Below are 25,654 nucleotides of genomic sequence, written 5' to 3'. Positions count from 1 at the left end.
TCCTGTATATAAGATGGACAAAATATCTGCCCAGCTATCTGTATATCTACCAGTCTATCATCAGGATATACTACCATCACAATCAGACCAAAACTTTTACCAATCGCAGAACAATGCAGGGAGATATTTTCCAGATGGAACAGTTGGCCTCCCGAGCCCACGCCACGTTCGAACCAAGCTCCGTCTCAGTAGATAGCAACCCTCCTAACCCTAACCCTGAGGTTGCTATCTACAACGAGGACGACCTCTCTCATCTCCTCTATGTGAACCACCTACACCACGCCGGTCACAAAGACAAAGTCATCATCAACCACGTCTACCGGGACGGCTACGCCACGCCGTTGGAGTCCCAGCCCTCGGGCGCCCAGACACCCGAGACGGAGACCAACGAAACGCCTGTCCTCAGCGACTGCGAGTCCGACTTCGACGAAGGTGTGTACTTTTCGCCCTCATCGGATATCTTTCACCGAAGAAGTCCGCTAAAATTCGAAGACGGCTTCGAATTCCCCGTCTTCCTTGGAAGGCAAGCAGAGGAGTCGTCACCCCATGCGACGGTTCAGCCTTCCAAGCAATCGGGTCTGGATAGCCAGAACAAGCGTGTCCGGATAGCTGCACCGGAAGAGAGCCATGTGTTGGAGATTTCCGGGCCGCTGATGTCCTGGTGGCCTGAGCCACTCGAGCTAATGGAACACGAATGGATCGACGAAAAGGTCGCCAACAATAGTTCCCATGTGATGTCGACGGACCGCCATGTGTCAAGCATCGATGGGCCTTTAAGTAAGCGGTCTCAATCTGGCCTTCTCGTTCTCCGAGTAGCTGCTAACTCCTTTTATAGTGTCGTGGTGGCCAGCTCCAGTGGAATTATTAGAACATGAATGGGATGAACGGTTTTACGAATGAAGAAGGGCTTGTATTTTCTCACGACACGGCGTTTAGAATGGTACGGTTTATGGTGCACTTGCAGTTTATATACCCTGGCATCTGTCTTGCTCTTTGCGCTGCATGCGTGGCAGTCGTGGGTGTCGAGCCTAGACTGGTTTTCTATCCGGTTCGAATATTCATCGGGGAGTTCAAAGGCGGCCAGGGTTAGGGATATGGTAATTACCCAGCCTACCTCTATTAGAGAGGCTTCACGGACTTATGCATTCGGAACTTGAAGAGAGGGATGTACATATTTATGTTTTACCTTACATGATAGGCCCTTATTAGAAGGAGAACCTAGGGAACACGCAATATCACTCCTCAAATGCCCCTTTATTAACAGTATCATGCTTGGTTTAAATGAAGCGTTGTCTCCCACCTCCCACTCTTGGCGTTGTGCATGCGAGGAGATAAGAATCAAGCCCGCAGGCGGGGAGCTCACAAGTGGGGGGTTGATTGCCACAGCATCATAGAGCCGAGAAGACGTAGGGAGGCGTATAGATTGGAATTTATACCTTTAGATGTCATTGTCTGTATGGACTACGACTTCAAGATGTCTTCGAGTTCCAGCCTTGCGGGTAAAGTGATACTCCTTACTGGTGCAGCAAGCGGGATTGGGTATGTACAACGCTTTTACTAGTAAGGCCTTTCAATTGCTTTCACATTCACTCACCTATATCTTTCCTATCCTAGAGGGGGCACAGCTATAAAACTCCATAAACTTGGAGCCGTACTTGCTATCACAGACATCAATGAAGCCGGCATCACCCAGACCCTTGAACTCTGTGGCGGCGGCGGCAACGATTCAAAGCATCACACCAGCCTGGTTCTTGATGTATCGAACGCAGCTGATGTAGCACAGCGCGTAGCAGAGATCGTGACTAAGTATGGGCACATTGATCACGTATTCAACTGTGCCGGAGTTAATCCCACATCCATGCCCCTGACAGAGACGAGCGAGGAATATTTCGACAAGCTCGTTGGCGTGAACTTGAAGGGGATGTACAATGTAACAAAAGCCACCATACCACATATGACGACGCCGGGCGGCAGCTATGTTAACGTCAGCTCCATATCCGGGTGGAATCCTTGCAAGGGAACTGCCATCTACTGCGCTACCAAGTTTGGCGTCATCGGGTTTAGCAAATGTATGGCCCTCGAACTAGGTCCCAAGAATATACGCGTGAACGTTATCACGCCCGGTTACATTGATACCCCTACCAATGCTGGAATCGTCAAGGGCACGCCTGAAGCGAGAAAGGGGATGGAGCAGGGCAACGCACTAGGTAGAATGGGCACGCCAGACGATATTGCGGGTGTAAGTCTTTATCATTTCATTGTCTACCACTACCATCGAGAGCTTCCACGGGTACAGCTAAGCAGGCGCCCTCCTTCGTTGAACCACAACCTGACTCCCTAGAGACTATGCTTGTGGCACGCTCTTCGGTGTCATCCACATGTACCTGTGGTCACATATAAAAACCTATGCTATTACTGATTCATTTTAGGTCGTGGCTTTCCTGATGAGCGACGAAGCCAGGTATATGAATGGTAGTGTAGTCGGGGTCGATGGAATGCTGAATACATGAAACTGTCGATTTAGACACATCGGAGCGCAGTGCTATAATACCCCTTGGTTCGAATTCTTATTTACGTGGCCACAAGCTACATAGATAATATTATACCTTCAGACACCTAAGGCAACAGTGTACGTCGAAAAGGCATCATCAGAATTCCGATTTAATTTTATGATTGGTATCAGTTATAGTTATGTTACATAGGTAGCCACACTTTCCATTAGCACCGTCCTCTCCCTCGGGTGATGGATTGGTACATCATCTAGAATGCGTCGATCACGGCCAGGACGTCGGCCCAAAGGTTTCGCCCTCAGCAACAAAGCTCTTAATGGCCATTCCGGTTTGGTCAAGTGTGTCGAAGACATCGTAATTCCCGTACCATTTCGGTAGCTGAGCGGATGTAAGGTAGAGGGTGAAGAAGATGATGATGGTTGAAATCGCAAGGCCGCAGTCGAGAGCCGCAGACGTGATATAGTTGTACTGTAACCACCAGCCATTCCACCTTCTTTTAACGTAGTAGTTAAAGAACATACCCACCGCTCCCCAGCAGAGGTACGTATACGATGTAGCGGGCGGTATCATACTTGAACCACCGAAGACCAGCGGCATGTTGATAGACCGGACAAATCCAAACATTGATTTAGGGGCGCGGCGCGCCAAAAACCAGGTGATAATGGGAGTGACGGCACCAACAAGCCAGAACCATTGGAGAGAGGAGTAGAGAGCATCGCCGCTGAACACTATAACGCACTGTCAGTAATGTCTATCGAATGTGTTAATTGGAATTACTTACTCCGGCGCGGACCGATGGCACCCCATATGACTGACGCAGTGTAAAAGACCCTACCGTTTGGACAGGTGTAGTTGTCAACTTGGTCATCGGCGCAGATGTTAGGAATAGATCCTAGGGCCCAGTTCATGACGGCAATCTGGACAATGGCGGACCATATGGACGCAACAAGCTGCGACCAAAACATGGTACGAGGAGGGACCTTCATATAATGGCCAAGCTTTAAGTCCTGCGAGAAATACTGCAACCAGGAATTAGCTCCTTTCTTAACAGAACTTACCAGCAAATGGCTTGGGCGTGCACTTACGAGAGCTTGTGACATGCAGATATAGCCGTAGTTCTTGAACATCATCATCGCCAGAGGGTGACCGGGTAACATGTACCCGATGATAAATTCGGTCAGAACGTTCAACCCAAGCTGGATATTCGTAATGGCTTGGACGATCCCGATCGGGATCGTCCAGACCAACGGAATTACAATGCAGACGACGTAGGCCCAGGCGGGAAACCCAGTTGGCCACGCAGTACATACAGCAAACGAGAGGCCAATCATGATGACGAAGAGTGCGAGGTACCACCAGTCTTCCGCGTCCCGGTACTTCTGCATAAGCTTCATATGGATGTCTTCCGACTGCTTGCGAGCAAGTTTGAATTGCGAGACGATTTGTTTTCCATGGTACAAGGCTACATGGACGACGACTGCGGCGACGGCAGCGAATGATAAGCCGTATGCTATAGCAAACTGGGTAGAAAGAAATAGGGGGGAGTAGTTGTGGTACTTCTCCTCGTCGAATACCAGGTCTTGATTTAATATTTTCGAGACGTCGTAAACGGCGCCAGTATTATCAAAAGCACTAGAAGACTGGACGACAAAGTAATCCGCGTACCAGTGTCCAGAAAAGTGCAGGCCCATCGAGACGACGATGAAAAAGATAATGACACCTGCCACAGTGTTGGCGACGGCATGGAAAGGGGGGATAAGCGGAGAAAGCGCGTATCCAGACACGACTGTCCAATCTAGAGTCGTCGGTAACAGGCCGTATCCATGTAGACCTCCAAATATCTTGTTGACCACGACATTGTTAGGAGCGGCCCAACAGATGAAGGTGAAATAAGATAAACCCTGGAAGATCCAACCGGGAAACCAATACCAGACAAACGCGCCACCGAGTACATATAAGAACCATCGATATCGACTGATTCTCCAACCATTTGCCTGGGAGGGTTCGGAAGGGGAATGGTCGTGCAGGGCGTAGAACAATGAGGCGTTCACAAGGTCTGAAGGCCATATCATAGCAGCTGGCCAGACAAGAAATCGCCTGCCCAAACCAGCTAGGCCACTTTAACGAGGGTCAGTCATTTCTTCTCTCGGGAAGAGTCTGGGATGCTGGAAGCATATCTCAGGGGGGGCCACAACCCCTCGGTAAGCTTGTTCGGGAAGTTCCCTCTCCCAAGACAGGCCAAAAGGGGAAAGGGGAAAGGGGCAAGGGGAAATTTTGGTATTACATACTATCCTGTGCAGAGAGTGGTGATGGCAAACAATAGCTGAAAACCCCAGCCAAAGTGCTGCTTGTCTTCTCATACGCATTAGTTAACCTGTGAGACGGGCGATCTAATGAGAAAACTCACAAAAGACCTGCTGAGCAATCAAGACGTCGGTAGCATACAAGAAGCCACCCCCGTAAGCTGCCTATAATCATGTGTCAAGATTCGCCTTTCGATTCGGATTTCGTCCGACTTGTGCTCACATTCGACATGACTACAATAATGACATGTTCTTTGAAGTTGAACTTGCCGGGTTTGAAGTTGAATTTCAACCCCATCACGGAAAACTGCCGGTCAGGGAAGATCAAATCCCATCCTAGCCCAATCGGATACGCAACCAACTGGATGACATATGTCGTTATTTGTATGGTAGGGTTCTTCAACGAAAACAGCATATTGACAGCCGAGCCAACTGTGCATAGAATCAAGCCGATTACCCAGGCGCGAATCGTATTAGCCGGCAAGTCGACATCGTAATTTCTCACCGCGGCGCGCACCTTTCCACACGTTTAGACATAGCCGAGAACCACATTGCTATATTTGAAGAAGAAGAAAAAAAAAAAAAGCTTACCTCCGGGTAGGGGCTATTCTCCTCGAGGAGGGTCGTCTCGATCTCGACACCCTTCTCGGCATTGCCTGTAGCGAGAGCCGCGTCCACATCATTGAGTTCCTGGATCGGTAGATTAGGGTCGAGCTTGTGCTGTTCTTCGAAGTGTTTTAGTGTATTCAGGGCCTCGGCACCGCTCGCCTCGACCACTTCACTAGAGGAGTTGCTCGCGGGAGTGACCACCTCAGCGGCGCCACGCTTACGGAAACTGAAACCCATGGCCCGAGGTATGGTCGAAGCGATGTTAAGATATGATTCTCATGCTTGATTGCCTTGCTACGAGTTAGAGAGGGGGAGGGGGAAAAGTTGTAAGGTTGCGATCCGAGACTAATCGGGGTGGCATGCTGTCTTATACATGTCACCGTATACATGAACAAAGGGGATTGATATGCATTATCGTTTCTGTCACCCGGGGTCGTAACCAGGATGAGACCGTGAGCCATGACATTTAGCGGGCGGCAGCGTGGCAGCCCGGCTTAAGGAATTCGTGTCTAGTGTACCACCTATGTATGGGTCTTCGAGACTGAATACAACCTGAGGACCCCTCCCTAGGACGTGCATGCGAAGATCCTGGTAACAGGCAACCTGCCTAAATTGGACAACTGGTTAGATGGATAGCCGCAGCATGGTGAGCTGCAACGTGGGGATATACTTTACTTAGCCATAGTATATTAATGATTCCTGAGTGGGGCGGCGATAGAAACAGATGTCGAGAAGACAAGCTCTAGAGTTTGCCACCTCGGGCCTTCCGTATACATACAATCGAGTTTGGGATGATCGTGGGAGAGTAGCAAAAGTAACACGAAGAGGCCAAACTTTGGATACTAGAAGGAGTGTCATCAGCCTACTGATATCGAATTCCGCCGGGGGGGATGACCAGACGGGCAAACAAAGGAATGAGAGGATAAGTATCAGTTGCCCAATCAACACATGCGATAGGTGAATTGAGAAACCGTGTGCTACAAATCCTGTGTCTGGGGTTCTTATCTTTTACGCCGTATCCCCCGGACGTCTCTCGTAGGCCAGGATTATCTAGTAGGACCCAAAGAAGGGTAATCAACTTGCATGAAATACGGGCTGACAGTGGTCGACCGCAGACATCGTTGACGAAGATATTCCCAACTACATATCCTACCCAGCGCGATGGAACCGGGCACGGGAGCTGTGACGCTGCTCTTGTACATGAACTATCACTCTTAGCAGATCGCCAAGACGAACCCCAGAAAAAGGAAGATGCTTATTTTCAAAATGTGTATGTATATGCCGTTTTTGACGTAGGATCTAGATCTAGTTTAGTCTAGTCGCTTGCGACGAGCGATGCTGAACCCAGACTGCCAGACTGCCCAGACACGCTACAAGATGGAGAATGTTTAGCGAATCAGCTTTTCCCACTGCTACGACTTTCGTGCCGTATGCCGATCCCACTCTGGGACGTCAAAGTTGATAACGAGATGTCTGAGCTCCTTGCGTCGTACCCACAACATGGAAGCACATCTTTAAAACAGAACCAATTAGAGGACAGCTTGGAGAGATAAGAGCACAGTACGATCGTACCGTGTAACACTGAGCTGAAAACAGACTTGTGTGGAAGAGGCAAGTAATATGAAACAGCAAGTAATCAGCTATTGTCGGGCTACGGCCGTGTGCCAGGGCAATGGGGAATAAAATGGTAGCTTGTTGCTGTTAATTGGCCACAAGTCCCACCGTCCATATTCCATGGCTTGGCAAATTCGGTCCGACCTAGCCATAACTGACATTCGGCTCCCGTTTCCAGAAATACGTGTGGCTCTAGACGCCAATGCAACGTTTCTGTTTCCGTGAGCAGTCGTCTTACATGCTTAGACTATCGTCGACCCGCTCTCACCAAGGAAACAAGGTAGGTAAGAACGTGAGAAGGTAGAATACAGAATGCAGAATGGAAGGAATGTGTAAACGCTAGTCCTTGACCCAAGAACCGAGACTCGCGCGTTAGTCCTTGGCTTGATAACAACCGTTTAGCCGGGAGTCGGCTGTCCCGTTTAGAAACTGCAAACCTGGCATCCATGATGGTTACGTGGGAGTTGCTGTGTGGTATATTTAGGGCTCCGTTCTGAAGTAATGCTCATTCGGAACTCATAGAGGGTTCGTAGAGCATACCTCGGGATGGTGTATTGCCGCCTGAGTTGTACTTAACATCGTTTCGGTCGACGGCCGGCCGATCGTGACGGATAAGTCGTATTCTTATACGCAATACGCATTCCCGCTCTCTTCTTAAGAAGTGCCATGTCTTCCTGCGAGTGCCGAAGCCTGCATGGATAGTCTACTCTCTAAATATAATAGAAGAAGGAGGCTTGCAGTTTAGGTAGAGGTTTAGTCTTCCTGGGAGACTTTTTGGCCAACCGCGCCGTCTCTGTTGGCTCTCCAAACACCTTCTTCGCCGTCAAACTCTTCTCTCTTCCAGACTTCGACACGTTCCTTACAATCTTCGAGGGCTTGTTCGCCCGCTCGCCAGGCGGCTTGCCTATGTGACGCAGATACTGCTATAATGATACTCTCCTCTCCGATAGGCACGATTCCGAGGCGATGGATCATAGCTATCGAGATGAGACCATGTTTGTCACGGATTTCTTTGCAGATAGAAAGCATCGTACGCAATGCTAGAGGGTTATAGGCCGAGTATTGAAGCTCCTTGACTGGCTTGCCGCCGAAATTATCCCTTGTGGTGCCTGTGAAGAATCAGAATATGGGATCGCGGAACGGCGAGGATAGTTGATAACTCACCGGCGAACATGACTATTGCGCCAGCCTGAGGACTACGGACTCTGTCCATCACATTATTTACGCTTAGATGTTGGTCAGTGAGCGCGACATAACAGCCGTCCTCTTTGATCTCAGTAGCATCACGAGCCATCCTCTTGTCTTCGTATATATGCAGGATATATATGTATAGGAGAATACGCTGACAAAGTGAGAAAGAGTTGAGCTTATAATTGATGAACTCAGGACTCGAGACTCGGGACATCCATGTATAAGTGAATTGTTCTTTGTGCCTAGATCTTTGTACCGAGATCTCTGTACTTACATAGATCTTTGTACGTGCATACATAGGTACATATATAGTGCACGCTACGTACCGATGCGGTACATCATGATATCATAGGTACATGGATTTCATGCATCCCGTACATACCTATTATGTACATATGTATTTACGTATCCCGACTATATTACTAATGCCGAAGTTTTACCATGCTTAGCTCGCTTTCCAATCGCATTATATCGAATGCTCAATGCCAGGTGCGCTGCAGCTACATTTCATCATTGCCATCACCCGCTTTCAACTCCAATCCCGACAACTCCCAATCCCGAATCTAGTCGCGTTCTGCATCATTCCTTTACCTGATGCGCGCATAACACCCAACATGTACGACGACTACGACCATCGATCTCGTGACGAGCGGGATTACAGACGTAGATCACCCGCTTCTAGGGACAACCACTATCGTTCGCGGCATGGTAAAATGATATAGCCTGGAGGATTATTTGTAGAGATGAAAACTGAGCTTGCGCTAACTTCCCTGCGAGGAAAAGAATCCTCTAGGTCGCCTAGAAGGACGCCTCCAAAGGGACCGAGGGGAGAGGAATCCTACCGTATCCGGCGCTCTCCAGTCGGGCGAAGACGAGACGCGTCCACCGAATATCGCCAACCCTTCTTAGATCGTGCTACGAAGCCTGGTAGCGAGCCTTATGACCACGAAACCGACTACTCGCCCGCATATGACCGCGACCGTGGTCGTGGCAGAGACCGGGACCGACACTATATAGACCGTGACGATCCTCGCGGACGCTACAAGGACGTCAATAACAACAGAAGTCCCCACCGTGCTAATTCAGGCGCCTCATCGCCTTTCGACTCGGCTGATGACGGCTATTACCATGAACCCAGTCGCCGATCTAGGTTCGGGCGGCCCTACCATACCCTTAAACTAGATGATATCCCGGATAGAATGAGCACGCAAGAGGTATTTATCATTTACGACTTGTGTACGGTGCGCCGGTTTAATATTGTAGTAGATTGATGCCGTCATGCGGGATATGGGGGCTGTTGGTCTTGTTGAGGTTCGCATCAAATCAGACGACAGAAGCGGTAAGCCATCGTCTTCAACATCTTGTCGCATTACCCCGTTCCTGATAGCAGAAAAGGAGCCCGCCGATCGTATGCATTCGCCGAGTTCAGATCCGAAGACGATGCTATCGACTTTCTCGAGAGGCATTACCCTGCCCTCGATATCGCGACGAGCTACGGCCCTTTTGTTCGCGTTCCTATCGAGTATAGTCGAGAGCGCCGGCATATCGCAAACCCGGACGATTGGAAATGTACCATGGTGAGCCTTCAGTCCTTAATATGCTAGGTATATCGTACTATTTATCGTAGATTACCTGACCCATGCTTACTAGTGTCATTTCGAGAACTTTTCCAGGCGAGCATCCTGCAAGCAGTGCAAAGCGCCTAGATCATGTAAGCATATATTTTGGAAGGATTAATAACACGGGCCTATGGGCTAACCCCGTTGCCCGCCAGCGGAAAATATCGCGGATATGAAGCTAGACGGCAAAAGCGACGAATGCCCACAACAGACGCCATCCCAGTTCCTCGTCATTCGTGACCTAGCTTCCTCGGTAACCGAGACGATGCTAGCTAGCGAGGTGAAGAGGCTTTACGTGTCCGGGGAAGATGAACCTAAACAATCTTCCGTCACGCCGAACAAGCTCAAGAGTACGGCTCCGGTTGGCAATACCAGTGGGTTAGGTGCTAAGCCCGGCTCGCTGGTACGTGTCTTCATGATCAGAGACAAGTATTCGGACATCAGCTGCAACTATGGATTCGCCGAATTTTTAACCATAGACGATGCACGAGCCGCCATGGCGAAATACGCCGCCTCTCCTCAGTTCACCATTGCTTCGAAACCTATTACTGTAGCATTTATCCATTCTGGCGTCTTCATACCGTACCTACGCCCGGTCCAAGACGAGGAGCGCAGATTCACCTTCTCGGCAACCCACAACCAGTCTCTGAGACTTGTCTACTGGAATCCATCAGTTTATGCCAACGAATTCACCGTCTTCAACGAGAACTTGTACGAGGACAAGACGCAGACCGCAGAACAGCTCAAGAATGACGCCGATCGACCTATGGGCAAAGACTCCAAGAAGAGGAAGGCAGAGAAAGATCTCGTTGCGCCTAATGGCAAAAAGGTCATTGCGATGGCTCCTCAACTACAGAAATGGGCAAATAAGCACGCTGAGCTCTATAGACCCAAGGATTCGAGTAGTGGTGGGGATCCTGTCGACAACAAGGCGCCCGCAACTGGATCGAATGCCATAGGGCCAACAAGCCTAAGCATCCCAGCGGGCACAACGATACAGGCGACCGTGTCATACGCCGATCTTGATAAAATGTGCTGCCTTCTGTGCCGACGCAAGTTCAAGAACGAGCCCTCGCTCCGCAGGCATGAGCAAATCAGCGATATGCACAAGGCTAATCTTGATAGTAAAGCACTCATAGCCAAGGCAATCAAGGATCTGAAAGCTCTTGGCAAGGAGCCCGTGTCTAGCTATCGGGATCGGGCCAAGGAGCGCCGAATGGCGCACAACCAGCCTAGCAAACCGAAACCCCATCTTCCTAGAAAGAACCCCCAAGTAACTAAAGATTCGGGACCGGCCGCGGAGGCGCCGTCGGTGAAGCCCACGATTTCAAAGGGCGCGGGTTTGTTGGCTAAAATGGGATGGAGTACAGGGGAAGGTCTTGGGGCCGAAGGAGGTGGACGCACTGACATTATCGAGACAACGGCGTACGCCCCGGGAGTTGGCCTCGGAGCACAGGGTGGCAAGATTGGAGACGCTGCTGAGGAGGCCGCTCGAGCCACGAAGAACGACTACGCAGATTTCGTTTCGAAAGCGAAAGACAAGGCAAGAGAGAGATACGAGCAGATGGGATAGGATGCCTCTATTAATGCGTCCATGGGAGCTACCCTAATTCTGCGAAACGTGTATAATATCACGACCAATGCCGCATAACTTAAATACAATCGCATGAGATATAATACTCTTATAATTATGTACTAGGCAATGGATCTGTCAATGAGGCACAAGGGTACACTCAATAGTGAGACACCAAGAAGAGAATTTATGTACAGCATGATATCTTTTAGGGTATCCTCATAATTACGACCAAAGACCATATTTAACGACCGCGCGAAGTCGAAGCTATCGCAAAATTTCGTCGAGCCCGTTGACCATTCCTTCGTTTCGAACAATTCAGCCCGGTATAATCATACCGCAACCCCATAGGACGAATGAAGGACTTAATGCCACACCTCCGATATAAGAAACCGCCCCTGTGACAAAATACTGTGCAAAGAGCATCCACGTCTATAATACAACCAAGCCAACACCCATCAACCCACACAGACCCGTTATGGCAGCTACGGCTAGGGCCTCCCGGTTGGGAGCGGGTACAGTTCTTGCGCCGGCATTTCCGCTGCTCTGGCTGGACGAAGTGCTCGAGGAGCTAACAGTTGTGGTGGTCTGTCCGCCGTTGACGTTGCCAGTGCCGGGCAGCCCCGTGGCCGTCTGCTCTGCGGTAACCTGAGAAGCGACGCCACTAGCATCCGGAATGCCTGATTCTTGTGTGATCTCTACAACGTTGCTCTTAGTGCTATTCAGATTGGCCTGGGCTAAGCCGATCTGCTTGTTGGTGAGGTCGTAAACCACATACGCCGAACGAAGGAACGTATCACCAAGTAGGTAGTAGTCGGAATTTGGTTGCAGGCCGAAGCTGCAAACGTTGTCGAAGGGCAAGGAGGGAACGTCCAAGCCTAGCTCCACGTAATCTTGTACATTATTTAGGACCATCTCGTCGATGGGAACACGGACGACGGGGCCATCTCCCCCGCCGAATTGGAAGTCAAAGGTGAGATTCTTGTTGTCGTCCAAGTAATCGCAGTTTACGAAGACAAGCCCTGTTCCGGAGGTGTCATCCACCGCACCAAATGCGCGAAATATGCGATTTGCCATGCTAGAAGGGACGTAGGTCAACGTAGTGCCAGAGTCGAGAATAACCGGGACGGCGGACCGGGTAGTATAATTGGCCACGGTGCCATTATCAGCGGTCGTGGTCAGGGAGGAGAGGGCGACAGTGAAGGAGGAATAATTGCCGTAGCGATCCGGTTGGATGTCGACGGTTTTGAGCTCGCCGATGAACTTCTCGGTATCAAGACCGCCGAACAGGATCGTCCCCGTCGCAGCGTACAAATCGTCCTGAAAGAAGAAATAATAGGGTCAGTCTACGTTGCTATGCCTCAGGATACTCCAGACACGATCGGCGATATCATTCATTGGGGGGGCGCATACTAGATATAAGCTGTAGGCCTGAATGGCAGTCAGGTTCTGGTTCTGGAACAGATCCATGATGTTCGGATAGGGAGTCTTTGCAGCGACATTGGCGGCAAACCCTATACCCAAGAGGCCGGAGTTGATGGTGGAATTCTCGGCGAGGCCCATCTGCAGGGCCTTGATCTCGGCTCCACCAATGCCGAAGTTATCCTTGATGTAGTTGCCCTCAGCCCCTGACCCGTCGACGTAACGGATGTTAAAAGTGTCCTGAGAAACGACAGAGTAGGTCGAACTGTTGGAGGGATCGTAAGTCGACAAACAATATCCGTAATAGGACTGCATTGTTTTGGAATGGCAGAGGTTGGCGTTCGAATCTAATATCCAGACATCGCTGCTCCCGGTGTCGACAATCAAGTCGACGGTCTGCGGCGGTGTTCCCACCGTAACTTGGGCATAGTAGCCACCGCCGGTCAGATTGTTATTCAGCTCTTGCGAATACGTTCCGGCGCGCTTGTGAAGAGCAGGTAGTCTTGCGGTTGGTTTACTAAAGCCCACAGGAATGACCCTTTGTGCGATCGCGACATCGGCGACGACAGATGCAGCAGCGAACGCTGCCACGAGGGCTGAGAAAGACCCCATCGAAATAGTAGGGGAGTGGCTAACGCAAACAGACGCGAGAGAATACGATAGAAAAATAAGGGAGGGACAAGAATTGAGAGGACTATCTAGAGATTGGTGGACGGTATAACAGGTCCTCCTAGTCTCCGGTGTTGAGTCCTACAGTTTCTTCCCGGGAGCTCTAGGTACATATATCGAACATGTATGTTGGTAACCTATCGCCGATCGGTTGCAGATGAGCAGATGCAGAGATGCAAAGCCGCAGGGAGAAGGCGAAAGGCACGGTGGTATTGCGCGCGCGCGTACACCGAAATCTAACAGATCATCTCACCAACCAACAAGTGGCAGATACCTACCTAGGGGAGGTATATGTATATAATCGCGTCAGGTGGATAAAAGCTACCTCCAACGAATTCAACCTCCGAAGGACCGAAGGTAAGTTAAGGCTATATATATATCACACTCTCTCCACGTCGAGAAGCTTGGGGGAAAAGAGAAGGAGATGAGTATAAAGAACGATAGCGAAGAGAAAGAAATGAAAGGGAGTAGGGGGGTTGGAAGAGTTGAAGAAATCCATCTTCAGCTGCCAAGCAAAGCCATACAACCTTGGAAGCTGTTGTTTTTAGAATGGTGAAGTTCTTACTGGTATAATGCCTAGCATGTAAATCCTAGCTACATACCCTGGTAGGCAGGTATTTAGCGGGGGGACGACAGCGGACGGGGGTTCTACAGAGAAAGGATATAAGGAACAGGGGGCAGTGGCACTTGAGGGGAATTAATCCTCATGCATGTACATAAGCCATATATGTGCGTATCATGAGAGATTACGCGGCTTGGCAGTCCTTTCTGCCTTTTACCCAATCAACTATGGTCCCGCTAGCCCTCCATTACACACACATACCGGTACGTACGTATGTATCTACCTATAAGGGCGTGTAACCAGTTAGGTAGACTTCAACGTTGACGTTATAATCAGACCTCAATCATCCAATCTTCTAGCTGCGTTTTCCACTTACATACACCAGTTACACCATCTTCACCACCATTGCTGTCGACGTCGTCGTCATCATATATCTAGCCAATCACACCTATGCACTTATTCACTTCAAGTAATCATGCTCTTCTTGGTTAATCGGAAACAAACCCTCTCATTAAGGCATCTACATAAAGCCCAAATTTAGGCCGGGTATCGTGGTATCGTGGTATCGCAAACCATATTATCAAGCCAACTAAGCCCAGTCTCATAATAACAACGGAAAAGAAAAAAAAGAAGAAGAAAAAAGAAAAGGACAAGAAGAAAAGAACAATCCTCCAACATAGACCTATCGTCTCCCGTCTCCGAGGCACTACTGTATACCTCTTCTCTCCACAATCATCGCACTAAGCTTAGAGATGCTAGTGTCACTAAGCACCTCAAAGATGCTTACATCTGCAGAACACTCTCTAGATACCCAGTTACGTACTCCAACCGCCACTAGCGAGTCCACGCCGTAAGCACTGGGTGGTCTCGAGACCTCGACATCGGATGGGTCCATGTTCATGCTCTTCGACAGCATTTCCTGAAGCCCCTTAGTAATGATGACTTCTTCTGCCTCCGCATCGGTGGCCTGCGCTAGCATTCGCTGCATGTTGTTCTGGGAGTCCGGATTCTCCTCAGAAATGGTTGCCCAACCCTCCGGCATATCCACGGCGTTGAGGTGCGTGAACAATGACGTCCGAGTCCAATAGGGGTCGGCCGGCTTGTTCTGGCGAATAAGTCCGCCCGTGCCAACTCCTGTGACAATCTGAGCCGGTGTCTCTAACCCATCTTCTATCTGTCCGGTGATTGCACACTCGACTATGCGCTTGAAGTCCTGTAGTCTGATTCCGAAGAATCCGCTGGCCTTAAGAATATCCAGCAATTGCGGATCTTCTGCGAGCATTCCCGCCTCTAGGATCGGGCCTAGATCGATCGATACAGCGTGCGTCGTACCTCTGCGCTCCGTGTTGATGTGCCTTGCCAGGATATCTTGGAATGCGTTGCCCGCCGTGTAGTTTGCCTGCCCACGGTTCCCGATGACGCCTGCCGAACTGGACAAGAAGATGAAGAAGTCCAAGTGGCCACCCAGCACACGGTGGAGGTTCCAGGAACCGAGCGTCTTGGGTTGAGTCGCCAATTGCCAGTCATCATACGTCATGTTCTCAAACACCGAGTCTCGTAAGACAGCTGCACACTGGAACAATCCCTTCACAGGAGGCATCGATTCGCCGATTTCTCTCGAGACCTTCTCGAGCGCTTGGCCATCACAGATGTCTACCTTGAAATCCCGGGCATCGACCCCTCTGCTGCGGAGAAGGGTAAGGCAAGAATTTGCCAGCTCGCTTTTCGCGCCCGATCGAGATAGAAAAGCTATGTGTTTGGCTCCGTTAACTGCGAGGAGCTTAGCGATCTCAACGCCAAGGCCACCGAAACCACCGGACAACACGTAAGTGGCGTCCTCGCGTAAATAGTCGCTCGTGGGACGACGAGGCTGCGGCATGGTCCGGATTTTCTTTGGGGCTGTAGGTCGTCGGCAGCGAATCTGATCGCCAACCTTGTACAGGTCCATGCTCGCGAAAGCATCCTGGAGCTCGGAATAGTCGTATTCGGAAGTACTGTGGGGACCCTTAATGCCGTATTCCAGCAGTGGATATTCTACGACCAAACTATGGCCGAGTAGCTCTGGCTGATTCTTGATCAAAGATCGCACGTCTATGATGGTGTATCTGAACGATTTACCAGCGACTTCGGTCTGGCCTGCCGCCGTATTCTGGCTGGGCTTGTTTGCGAAACCGAACACACGACCACCTGAGAATGTGTTAGCGGATGTCCCAGTTTGACTCGTTCCGTGTTACGAGTACTTACCTTCTTTAATACATCGTATGTTGGAATCTCTACTTGACGCCGCTGGGTCGAAGATCAAATCGACGCCCTTGTTCTTCGTCAGATGCATTATTTGATCCACAAAGTTCTCCGCTCTCGCATCGAGTATATGCTCGTCTGGCAATTTCAAGAGAGTGCTGAGTATGGCACGCTGCCCGTTAGTCTCTGCGGTGGCTAACACGGTGACAGTCCATCTCTGAGCAACTTGGATCGCTGCACGGCCAAATGCTCCTGCACCAGCATGTACCAAGATGAAATCGTCAACGCCCGGTATCCCAAGCGCGTAGTTGGCGACGGAGGAACACGTAGGGAAAAGGGGCCGTAAGCTCCCACTGGCCTTATGGACTAGATTTCCGTCACATACCACGAAGTCTCTCAAGCCTCCACGAGCGATGCCCACAACGTGGTCACCCACCATGACGCCGCTCCTGACACCTAGGCCGACATATTCAGCTATGCCGTACACGTCTGTTCCCAGGTGGTCATCCTGTGCTCGCCCCTGTAAAACGTCATCGTCCAATTCGGTGAGCGTACTCATCAGGACCCTGATCTTAACATCGTAAGGAGAAAGAGGTAGGTTGGCGTCGGGGTCATCGCGCCAGTATAGGCTGCCCGCATCGCCCAACTTCCCGATCTCCAACCTGAGCGGCCTCTCGTGAGGATCTTGTATGCCCTGCAGGATTGGCTCAGCTGGTGCGGAGCCACGCTCGATAAGAAAATTGAGCTCTTCTACTAAGACCAATCTCGGAACCATTATCTTTCCTTTTCTTTCGACGTACTCCGTTTCCGTCGCGCTACCGGTGTTCGGTCCAAAGAAGGACCGTCCGAAAAGGTCGATGATCATCTTGATAGACGACTCTGAGGAGATGTCTGTGTCGACATCGACATCGAGTGAGATCAATTTCTTGGTAGGATACTCCGACTGGATGGTACGACCAAGAGCCTGGATTAGGCAAGATCGAGGGTTGCTCGCCTCCACCTGTGAACCTCGAGTGATCCAGAATATACCCTTCGTGGCAGTAACGACGCTGCGGAAGGCAAGGAAATCCTGCTCAGACCAATTCCAAACTAGCGGCTCGCCATCAGCCTCCAGGAGGGATATGCAGAACTCTGGAAGTTCTTCGTCATCTCTGATACCGCTCAGCGTCCGGAGGTCGTAGTCGAAAACGTTTGCGAATGCCGAGCAGAGCATGCTCAGACCGACGTCTATTCCCCCCGGAACGAGGATAAGAACTCGATTCTTCGGTTCCATAGAGTGCAGACTCTGCGTAGGCGTATCTTCTCCCTCGGCGTTGTCGGAAGGATCACCTAGTGGTTCCCATACAATCTCAGTGCAGAGATTGTGGTGGTTTGGTAGGAAACCGTTTTCTCCGCCGGTAAGGGTCGAGGCCAGGGCAGTAAAAGTCATATCCTTAATCACGATGAGCGGAGGGTTCTGAGGACTAGCATTGCCCAGCCAAGAGTCATCCGCAACAACAAACGACGCAGATGCGTCGCGTAAGCTGCGGAGATCCGCTTGGGTACGGACAGCGAGTTCTTGTCCAGCCTTCGAAAGCATATCGGATTCGGCCGATAGATAAAGACTACCAATGAAAGAGGGAACCATCGGGTCGCTGCCAATGGCGAAAGCGGTCTGGAAGATGGAATCCAGAGTCGCCGGATGAACTATGTGAGGGTACTCGAAGTTGGCTGGCATAACAGATTTGGTGTCCGGAACACGAACGATGCTGACGCAAGTGTTGCCTCTTTTTCGAAGAGAGCTGATGTTCTGGAACAAGGGACCATAATTCATTCCGATGACGTCCAGAGTCTCGTAAAGCTGTCGCGGTATAACCGATTCATCGCAACTACTTTTCGCATCAACGTATGACTGGTAATGCCTATTAGCTTCCAAGAGCCTCTCCTTACGGACCTGGTGCTGGGCCCTTGCTCCATCGTCAGAGCGGCTGCGATGAATCGTGACAGACCCGTCACCATGTTCCTCCCACGGTCCGTCAAGCTGCTTTGAGTAGATGAAAAACTCAAACGTGCTCGATCCTACTGGGCCATTAGATTGCTTGTTCAGGTTCAAGGCATATTCTAGTCCGTGCGAGGTCCCAGGAATTATCATAGCCTTTTGAATTCTGAATCTAGTAATCTCGATACCCGCAAAGCCGTCTGACGCCACCTGCTTAGCAGCTTCAATCACCATCGTCACCATACCGGCAGCAGGATAGATCATCGTCTTCTGCACCTGATGATCGCGGATCCACGGGGTCTCTGACTGGCGGAGGAACCCGCGCCACCGAGGCTGGAATGGTATCGAGTCCGCGGTTGGCCGTCCGATAAGGTCGTATCTGCCATGGACCTGGAAACGATTGGCTCGCGATAAGTGCGACTCGTACCAATAAATGTTGTCGTGGTTCCAGGGATACTTCGGCAGATCGACAAGGAGCTTTGGTCGTCCAGCCTGCAAATTTCGCATGACTACCCAAGGCATGGAGACATCGCGTCCATGACCCCAGAGCTTTCCAACTGCTTCAAGTGCGGTAACTGCCGCGTCTTTTCCTCGACGAAGCGTGGAATAGTATGATGGGCGTTGCCCGAGCTTCTCCTCGGCGTCAAGGATCTGCTTAACCGGGCCCTGGAGCGTGGAATGGGGGCTTATTTCCAAGATCGCGGTCGGCTTCTCGGTTTTGGAGCTCAACATTTGATGCATAGCATCGGCGAAAAGCACCGGAGAGACCATGTTCCTGACCCAATACTGCGGGCCAAGTTCTTCCCAACTGATTGGGCGTCCAGTTACGGATGAATACATGACACAGGGCGCTGCTGCAGAAGAAGGACCCGTGACCCTTCCGTCCAGATTAATGTCGTCTGGTGTAACCAGTTCCCCCTGAGCATGGGGATGCGGAATAGTGCCGATGTTCGGCTCACGGGGCACGATATGCTCAATCGAGCGGAGATATTCGGCTTCACAGCGCTTCATGTGGTGCGAGTGATAGGCGATACTGACTACAAGTAATCGACTGAAGACACCCGCGGCCTGGAAAGACGCTTGAAGCTCCAATATCGCATCTTTGTCACCAGAAAGCGTCACCGAGGTTGGGCTGTTTATGCAAGCCACCACCGCTCGGCTGCTGCCCACTTGCTCCACGTACTTCTGCGCCTCGTGTGCCGACAAGCCAACTGCGAGCATGCTACCGTTCGACGTTCCTTCTCCCTCGGGAGAGGAAAGCATGGCTCCAGCGCAGCGTCCACGTTGGTAAGCCAACTCCAAAGCATCCTCCCGCGAGAGAGCGCCAAGGGCATATGCAGCGGCTATCTCGCCAGAGGAGTGGCCGCAAACATAGCTTGGAGTGATCCCGAAAAACTTCATCAGGATATTGATAAGTGCTATCTGGATTGCCGTAGTTGCTGGCTGGGATATTTCGGGACGGTTGATGCTGGAGGATAGTTCATCCTCGAGAAGCTCCTTGATGAGGTTCAACGGGCGCTCCGAACGGGTTTTCAGGTACGAATCGGCTTCCACGATCGACTTCAGAAAAATGTCAAACCCTAGAAGCTCCCTGCCCATCGCGAACCACTGTGCTCCTTGACCACCGAAAATAAAGGCCAATCTAGTAGCTTTCTCGTCCAACGCTCTGACAAAGTCACTGGATCTCAAATCGGCCAGTTTCTGTACGAGGTCGCTTGGAGATTGCGCAGTGACGGACGCCCTCCACGGCAACTTGGTTCGGCGGCAACCAAGCGTGTACGCAAGATTTTCCATGGTGTTGGTGGGAGCCGAACCAACCCGCTCGCTCATATAGGACCCGCAATCTTTGAGTACTTGCGACAATACTTTCTGCTCATGTGCGGAGAAGACGAACAAGTGACTTTGCGAGTCACGGCGAGGTATCTCGATGTCTCGCTCTGACCTAATATCCTCCCGGACGGCATCATCAATACAGACGGCTTTAGCTTCGCGGGAAGGTAAGTCTAAAGTTGCGGTGTTGTGGTGTGCTACAAGCCCTCTTTCAGCTAAATAATGAGCAGCATCGTCCATGATGACATGTGCATTACTAAGATATTCAAGTTAGTATCCTTCATTCAATACGGTGTCGAGAGAAGGGGGGGGAAGGAACACCGAGAACTTCGGCGATCCACCAATCTCGAGATATATAATAACGTAGGATAGGATAGGATAGGATAATGTAGGGCCATGTTATAAGGGTAGTCACTCACGTTCCACCAAAACCAAAGCAGTTTATGCTTGCACGTCGGAGCCCTTCGACAGGCCAAGATGTGTTAGTGACTGGGACCTATGAAAAAAACATTGTTAGCGAAGGGCTCGAGAGCTGGCGTAGCGTCACTTCTTACCTTCACCTTCCAGTCGTCGAACTTGATTGCTGGGTTACCGGGCAGCTCGAAGTTGAGATGCTTAGGAATTATTCCTTGTTCGATCGTTAGGACGCCCTTGATTAGGCCGGCAATTCCTGCACATCCTTCCAAGTGACCGATGTTGGTCTTGATTGATCCCTGAGTTCTAATGTCAGAAGGAAAACTCTCGAGATAATAGACGTGGTGGGAGGTGATACTTACGACATAGATAGGGTTGTTAGAAGTACGATCTCCGCAGAACGCGTCCGATATAGCTTTCACTTCGCGGAAATCTCCGGCTTGCGTGCCGGTTCCGTGGCACTCGACATAGGCTGTGCCGTCGACAGGCAGTCCAGCTCTCTTGTAGACGGATTTGATGTTTCTCAATTGTGCTTCCGACGACGGCAATGTGATTCCTTCATATCAAAGTTAGAAAAGTCCTTATTATACCGGATATAGCACGCTTACCTGGAGTTCGACCATCCTGGTTAACACTCGATCCACGGATAACGCTACGGATGTTGTCATTATCCCGGATAGCGTCCGTGAGACGCTTGAGAACAACGATGCCGATACCTTCTCCACGGCCGTATCCGTTGGCGCGTGCATCAAATGTGAAGCACTTGCCGTCTGGACTTAAGAAATTGAGCGCCGTCATAGGCATCATCGTGTTGGGTGTCAGAATCAGGCCGGCGCCTCCAGCAAGACCCTGGCTAAGTTAGCACCTAAGCTATTGCCGCATTGAACGATGAACTTACCATGTCGATCTCCCCGTTGCGCAAGCTTTGGCAGGCATTGTGCACGCAGACAAGGCTAGCACTGCAGCCTGTGTCGATTGTCATACTCGGTCCATTGACGTCCAGGAAGTAGGAAATCCGATTGGACATGATTGCAATTCCGTTACCCGTGGCTCCGTATTTCGGAGAGTCGTCGGGATCACGGAGTACGATTTGCTCGTAATCTTCAATTTGTTAGCTAGAGATCTCCAAGTTTCTAGGGTGTTTGTATTCCGCATACCCTTTACGAACGATCCCACCCATACGCCGGTATCAGACTTGCGAAGAGCATCACGGTCAACGCCAGCTAGAGCCACGAGTCAGCTTAGATATGGGATCGGGTTCGCCATTAGGTGACATACCGCTGTCCAAAGCCTCGACAGACACCTCAAGCAGAACTCGTTGTTGAGGATCTATCGCGCGGGCTTCATCCGCAGGGATCGAGAAGAACTGCTACTGTTAGCAAAATGCTGCTCGGGTTCATAGGAGTCAGAGCTTACCGAGGTATCAAACACACGAATATCTTCATCGATAAAATGGCCGGACATAAACGGTACCTGGTCCAATGTTAGTCTCTGTTCAACTAGGGGTTTAGGAGAGGGAACCTACGGTTCCTTGGCGGTTTCCACTGGGGTGGAAATAGCTCGCAATGTTCATCCGTTCTTTGGGGATCTCCGACCATGCGCTTTGGCCTTCCCGAAGCATGTCCCATAGGGCCACGGGTGAGGTAGCACTACCTGGGAAGCGGCAGCCTAGTCCGACTACCGCGATCGGCTCCATTGCGTCGGTAGTAGATGAGTTGCTCATCGTGAGCACTCGGAGCCCGTGTCTACTCGTGATTAATCGGGATGATAGCGCAACAAGCTTGTACTAAAGAAGATAAGGTGAGTAGGAATGACTAGAATAACGACGATTAAAAGGGATAATGAGTTTTTTTGTCCCTCTCGAGACGTGAGAGAAGGGTAGAGGTACGAAATGTAGTAGGCGATACGATCTCAAAGGACAACTTATGTGTTGCCAAAGCTGCCGTCGAACTTAGTGCCCTCGGACCAAGGACCTCGAAGCACAACACCTCAAGGAGCAGCAATGTAGTATATGAGTTTGAGCTGTGACGTCTTCTCCCTGCTAATGAAGAATCGCGGGAGGAGGTTGTGTTATTATTGATGGTTGATGGTTGTTGTCAGAGAAGAAAGGAGGGGGGTTTTATAAGGTAAGATAAAGAAAGGAGAATGCCAATGGCGATGATGGGGGAAGAGGTAGGTAGGACTTGGTAAGGAAATCAAGTGGTTTGTTGACGTGTTGGTACCTGTGTTCATGTGCTGTGCCGTAGGTGGATATAATGTAAGAAGTGTGTCTACTAATATCTTGGTGCTTATGTCGTGTTGTAGAAAGTAGAAAAGGTGGGTGTTATGGTTTGGTGTTATGGTGTAGGTATGGATAAAAAAATATAAAAAAAATAAAGAAAGACAATGTCAGCATATTACGTACCTTGACAACGAGTTAAACTCCAAAAACCTGGTGAACACTAAGTTAACAATCATAAATTGATTATGAATTGCAAGAAATAGGAATTCGTGTTTTGTTGTTTTAGGTCAGAGGTTTGTGGAGCCAGCGTTACGAATTAGAAAAAAAAGTGTTAATGTTGGGGCACCACCTGGTATGTGCGTAAGAAGAGGAGATGTTGCTAACGGTGATGGTTTTTAAGAAGAAGAAAAGACCCGAAGTAAAGGGTGTGAGTGAGTAGATGAAACTATAGAGGGAAGGTTTGTAAAGGTGTTAATATACTGAGGTACGGAGTTGGAAGGTTCGATAATGAGATAAGAGATTGTGTAGAAATATGGGTGATGAGTAATTCTTTAGAAGGGTAGGTAACGAGCAGTTGCTAGGTGACGAGTGACTGTGTAGAAGGGTGGGTGGCTAGGGAACGCGCGAACAGTGAAGCAGCAAGAAATAGGATTTTTCTTCTTTTTCCCAAGAACTGAGCCCAGCCATGGAGAAGATGCCAATATGGTTGGGGATGAGCATGGAAGGATTGATATGGTAGGGTACTATATGGAAGAATCATGACGTACCTGAGCGTAGAATGGAGTGTTGGTGGGGAGTTCGGATTGAAGTTATGAAAAGACGAGAGAGGATGTTTGGAAAAGGAAGTTCAGGATGTTTAGATGATGAAAGGATGAGGGTTTGGTTGCGGGTGATGAAGGAGGAAAGATTTATGTTGTTCTATGTCATACTATGTTGATGGGGTAAGAAGTAGAATGGGAATCATAACTTACCTAGGTGTGCAAGTAGAGTAATCAGTCAGCTTAGGGGTAGAAGTGTCAGTGCCGAGTATGCGGATGGGAAAGATATCGGTTAGGTAAGTTAGGTGGAAGAAAATTGTTCTTTTATGCCATGCGGTCCCAGCAGGTTAGGCGGTGATTACAACAGTGATTAGGACGATGGCCTAAGAGGGAAGAAATGATACATACATAGGTACGTAACAGTTTTAAAAGCACCCGTAAAAGAAGTTCAGTAAGTGACTACATCGGACGAAAAAAATAGTATCATTGGGCGAGAGAACCGTGATATTCATTTATTCCAAGTACCTATGTATTCTTTTACAGCGTCCGACCCCTAACCCTGCCCCTGACAAGGCTATACGGCAGGGCTATATATAATGGACCCAACTTGCTTAGCAATGACAATCGGAGAGGCATTATGTGGTTAATCACCAAAACCATCCCTTAGAGGTACATAATCAGCTGTTAACACATGACAAGGATATCGTTTACCACTACAGACTGACATACCGAGGTGCATTGACAATGGGACATTTACGTACCTTCTACGTACGCAGTTTGCTCGACTACTCAAGATAGTCTAGCAGACTACAGGAATATCTGCTTGCTACATAAGTACCTGGTACACTTACGATTCCATTTAGGCACCCAACATCACGTACATTGTCTGCAATGGTATCCGTGATCCTGATCGCTCCTAGATATGACGTGTTCTACCTACCTACAAGCACCTGGATGGTTACCCATCCATTCACACCCACCAGACTTATATGTTGATATAATTAATTATACGTACATACCAAATGATCTACCTCCCTAAGTCCGTTAAAAGAAGGAGCTTAACTAGAATATGCGTGCAGATACCCCGATAAACAATACTAACCATAATCAGGGCAGTTTAGAGGGACAATGTAATTGGTAGTCGGGCCGGTGCTTTTTATAAATCAAATCGCATCAGCCATGTGGCCGTGGGGTAGACCGAAAAGATTCAATTAAGGGTAACTTATAAGCAGTTCACGAATCAACTCATGTCACTAATCCAGGTATATCGAATATTATAGGCACCGGGTCTCTAAGTCACTCGCAAATATAGGTCCAAGCTAAACCCCTTTAAGCTGTATATTTTCCCGTAGACAAAATGAGAGAAGTCTGCCCCTTGAAATGGCCGTCAAAGTTGAAACCTCGATGATTTGGCTCATATGTACAAAATGTCGTAATCCTCGTGGTTATATCATACATGTGCTATCCGAAATAGTTACGCATTAGTTATCCCCCTGATCCAGCGGCTTGTAATGTAAACAAGATTGTCAATGGTAGGCCTGGGGCGACCCGGAGACAAATTATACCACTTTACTTTTCGGGGCGAACCTTTTACTGACTACCTACCTATATCGACACCTGTGTAAACCAATCCTCCTTGTAACGCGTAATATTTGAACATTTGGTATTGAAACTAGGAGAATATTTTGTATGGCAAGCCAGGCAAAGCTTGGACTTTGAACTTACATACCGGATGCACGTAGTTGGTGAACATTGGACTGGTTTCCTTTCCTTTCCGCCGCTTACCTAGGTATCTGGGTAGGTAAATATTCATCAGCACAGCACACATAAACTGAGACAATGGCCAGAGACACTGGCATATATCAATCATGATTCTTTCTCATATATCGCGTAAAGTAAAGCATCGAGCATATACTCCCCGAGTCCTGAGGTTTAATTGTTCTCTTGTTAAAAACATCGGGCCGTTTAGTTGCAACCATACTGCGTCTACCACATGGAGCCAAACGTAGCCGTGGAACGTTTGCTGTTAGAAAAATAGCACCGAGGGCACATCGTTGGTTTGATGGAACTGCTGTCGTAATAAGGATTACGCATTTCTATTAAGAATCGTTCGTGGTCTACAAGCAAGCTGAGGGAAGGG

The 25,654-nt window shown here is 49.6% G+C and overlaps 7 protein-coding genes across 7 annotated transcripts; 3 read left to right on the top strand and 4 right to left on the bottom strand.

The window, feature by feature from the left end:
- Positions 1-113: 113 nt before the first annotated feature.
- Positions 114-900, top strand: F4807DRAFT_458009 (uncharacterized protein; the record flags this gene model as incomplete). The annotated part of the gene is made up of 2 exons (XM_048001139.1): positions 114-777; positions 836-900. The coding sequence occupies 2 exons, from the start codon at positions 114-116 to the stop codon at positions 898-900; spliced, it is 729 nt and encodes a 242-aa protein (XP_047856323.1).
- Positions 901-1,389: 489 nt separating this feature from the next.
- On the top strand, positions 1,390-2,654 carry F4807DRAFT_416439 (3-oxoacyl-reductase). Its single transcript, XM_047997125.1, has 3 exons — positions 1,390-1,539; positions 1,615-2,239; positions 2,430-2,654. The coding sequence occupies exons 1-3, from the start codon at positions 1,457-1,459 to the stop codon at positions 2,508-2,510; spliced, it is 789 nt and encodes a 262-aa protein (XP_047856322.1). The 5' UTR covers positions 1,390-1,456; the 3' UTR covers positions 2,511-2,654.
- Positions 2,655-2,774: 120 nt separating this feature from the next.
- F4807DRAFT_458007 (small oligopeptide transporter) lies at positions 2,775-5,659 on the bottom strand (the record flags this gene model as incomplete). Its single annotated transcript, XM_048001138.1, has 7 exons — positions 2,775-3,238; positions 3,292-3,529; positions 3,596-4,628; positions 4,799-4,862; positions 4,918-4,978; positions 5,037-5,330; positions 5,405-5,659. The coding sequence occupies 7 exons, from the start codon at positions 5,657-5,659 to the stop codon at positions 2,775-2,777; spliced, it is 2,409 nt and encodes an 802-aa protein (XP_047856321.1).
- Positions 5,660-7,789: 2,130 nt separating this feature from the next.
- On the bottom strand, positions 7,790-8,330 carry F4807DRAFT_458006 (Molybdopterin biosynthesis MoaE; the record flags this gene model as incomplete). The annotated part of the gene is made up of 2 exons (XM_048001137.1): positions 7,790-8,145; positions 8,201-8,330. The coding sequence occupies 2 exons, from the start codon at positions 8,328-8,330 to the stop codon at positions 7,790-7,792; spliced, it is 486 nt and encodes a 161-aa protein (XP_047856320.1).
- A 511-nt stretch (positions 8,331-8,841) lies between these two features.
- On the top strand, positions 8,842-11,419 carry F4807DRAFT_450538 (uncharacterized protein; the record flags this gene model as incomplete). The annotated part of the gene is made up of 6 exons (XM_048000139.1): positions 8,842-8,935; positions 9,011-9,441; positions 9,494-9,566; positions 9,623-9,804; positions 9,878-9,938; positions 10,002-11,419. The coding sequence occupies 6 exons, from the start codon at positions 8,842-8,844 to the stop codon at positions 11,417-11,419; spliced, it is 2,259 nt and encodes a 752-aa protein (XP_047856319.1).
- A 432-nt stretch (positions 11,420-11,851) lies between these two features.
- On the bottom strand, positions 11,852-13,453 carry F4807DRAFT_458004 (aspartic peptidase domain-containing protein; the record flags this gene model as incomplete). The annotated part of the gene is made up of 2 exons (XM_048001136.1): positions 11,852-12,739; positions 12,833-13,453. 2 exons carry the CDS (start codon positions 13,451-13,453, stop codon positions 11,852-11,854), a joined length of 1,509 nt encoding a protein of 502 aa, XP_047856318.1.
- Positions 13,454-14,778: 1,325 nt separating this feature from the next.
- On the bottom strand, positions 14,779-22,258 carry F4807DRAFT_458003 (ketoacyl-synt-domain-containing protein; the record flags this gene model as incomplete). The annotated part of the gene is made up of 11 exons (XM_048001135.1): positions 14,779-16,259; positions 16,317-20,377; positions 20,541-20,617; positions 20,676-20,834; positions 20,898-21,091; positions 21,144-21,384; positions 21,434-21,636; positions 21,693-21,758; positions 21,814-21,901; positions 21,952-22,008; positions 22,061-22,258. 11 exons carry the CDS (start codon positions 22,256-22,258, stop codon positions 14,779-14,781), a joined length of 6,825 nt encoding a protein of 2,274 aa, XP_047856317.1.
- Between the last annotated feature and the right edge of the window lie 3,396 nt (positions 22,259-25,654).

This window comes from Annulohypoxylon truncatum (assembly GCF_022578515.1).
Source record: "Annulohypoxylon truncatum strain CBS 140777 unplaced genomic scaffold F4807scaffold_8, whole genome shotgun sequence".
NCBI lineage: Eukaryota > Fungi > Ascomycota > Sordariomycetes > Xylariales > Hypoxylaceae > Annulohypoxylon > Annulohypoxylon truncatum.
The sequence above is the reverse complement of the archived record's forward strand: the minus strand, read 5'-3'. Positions and strand labels throughout refer to the sequence as shown.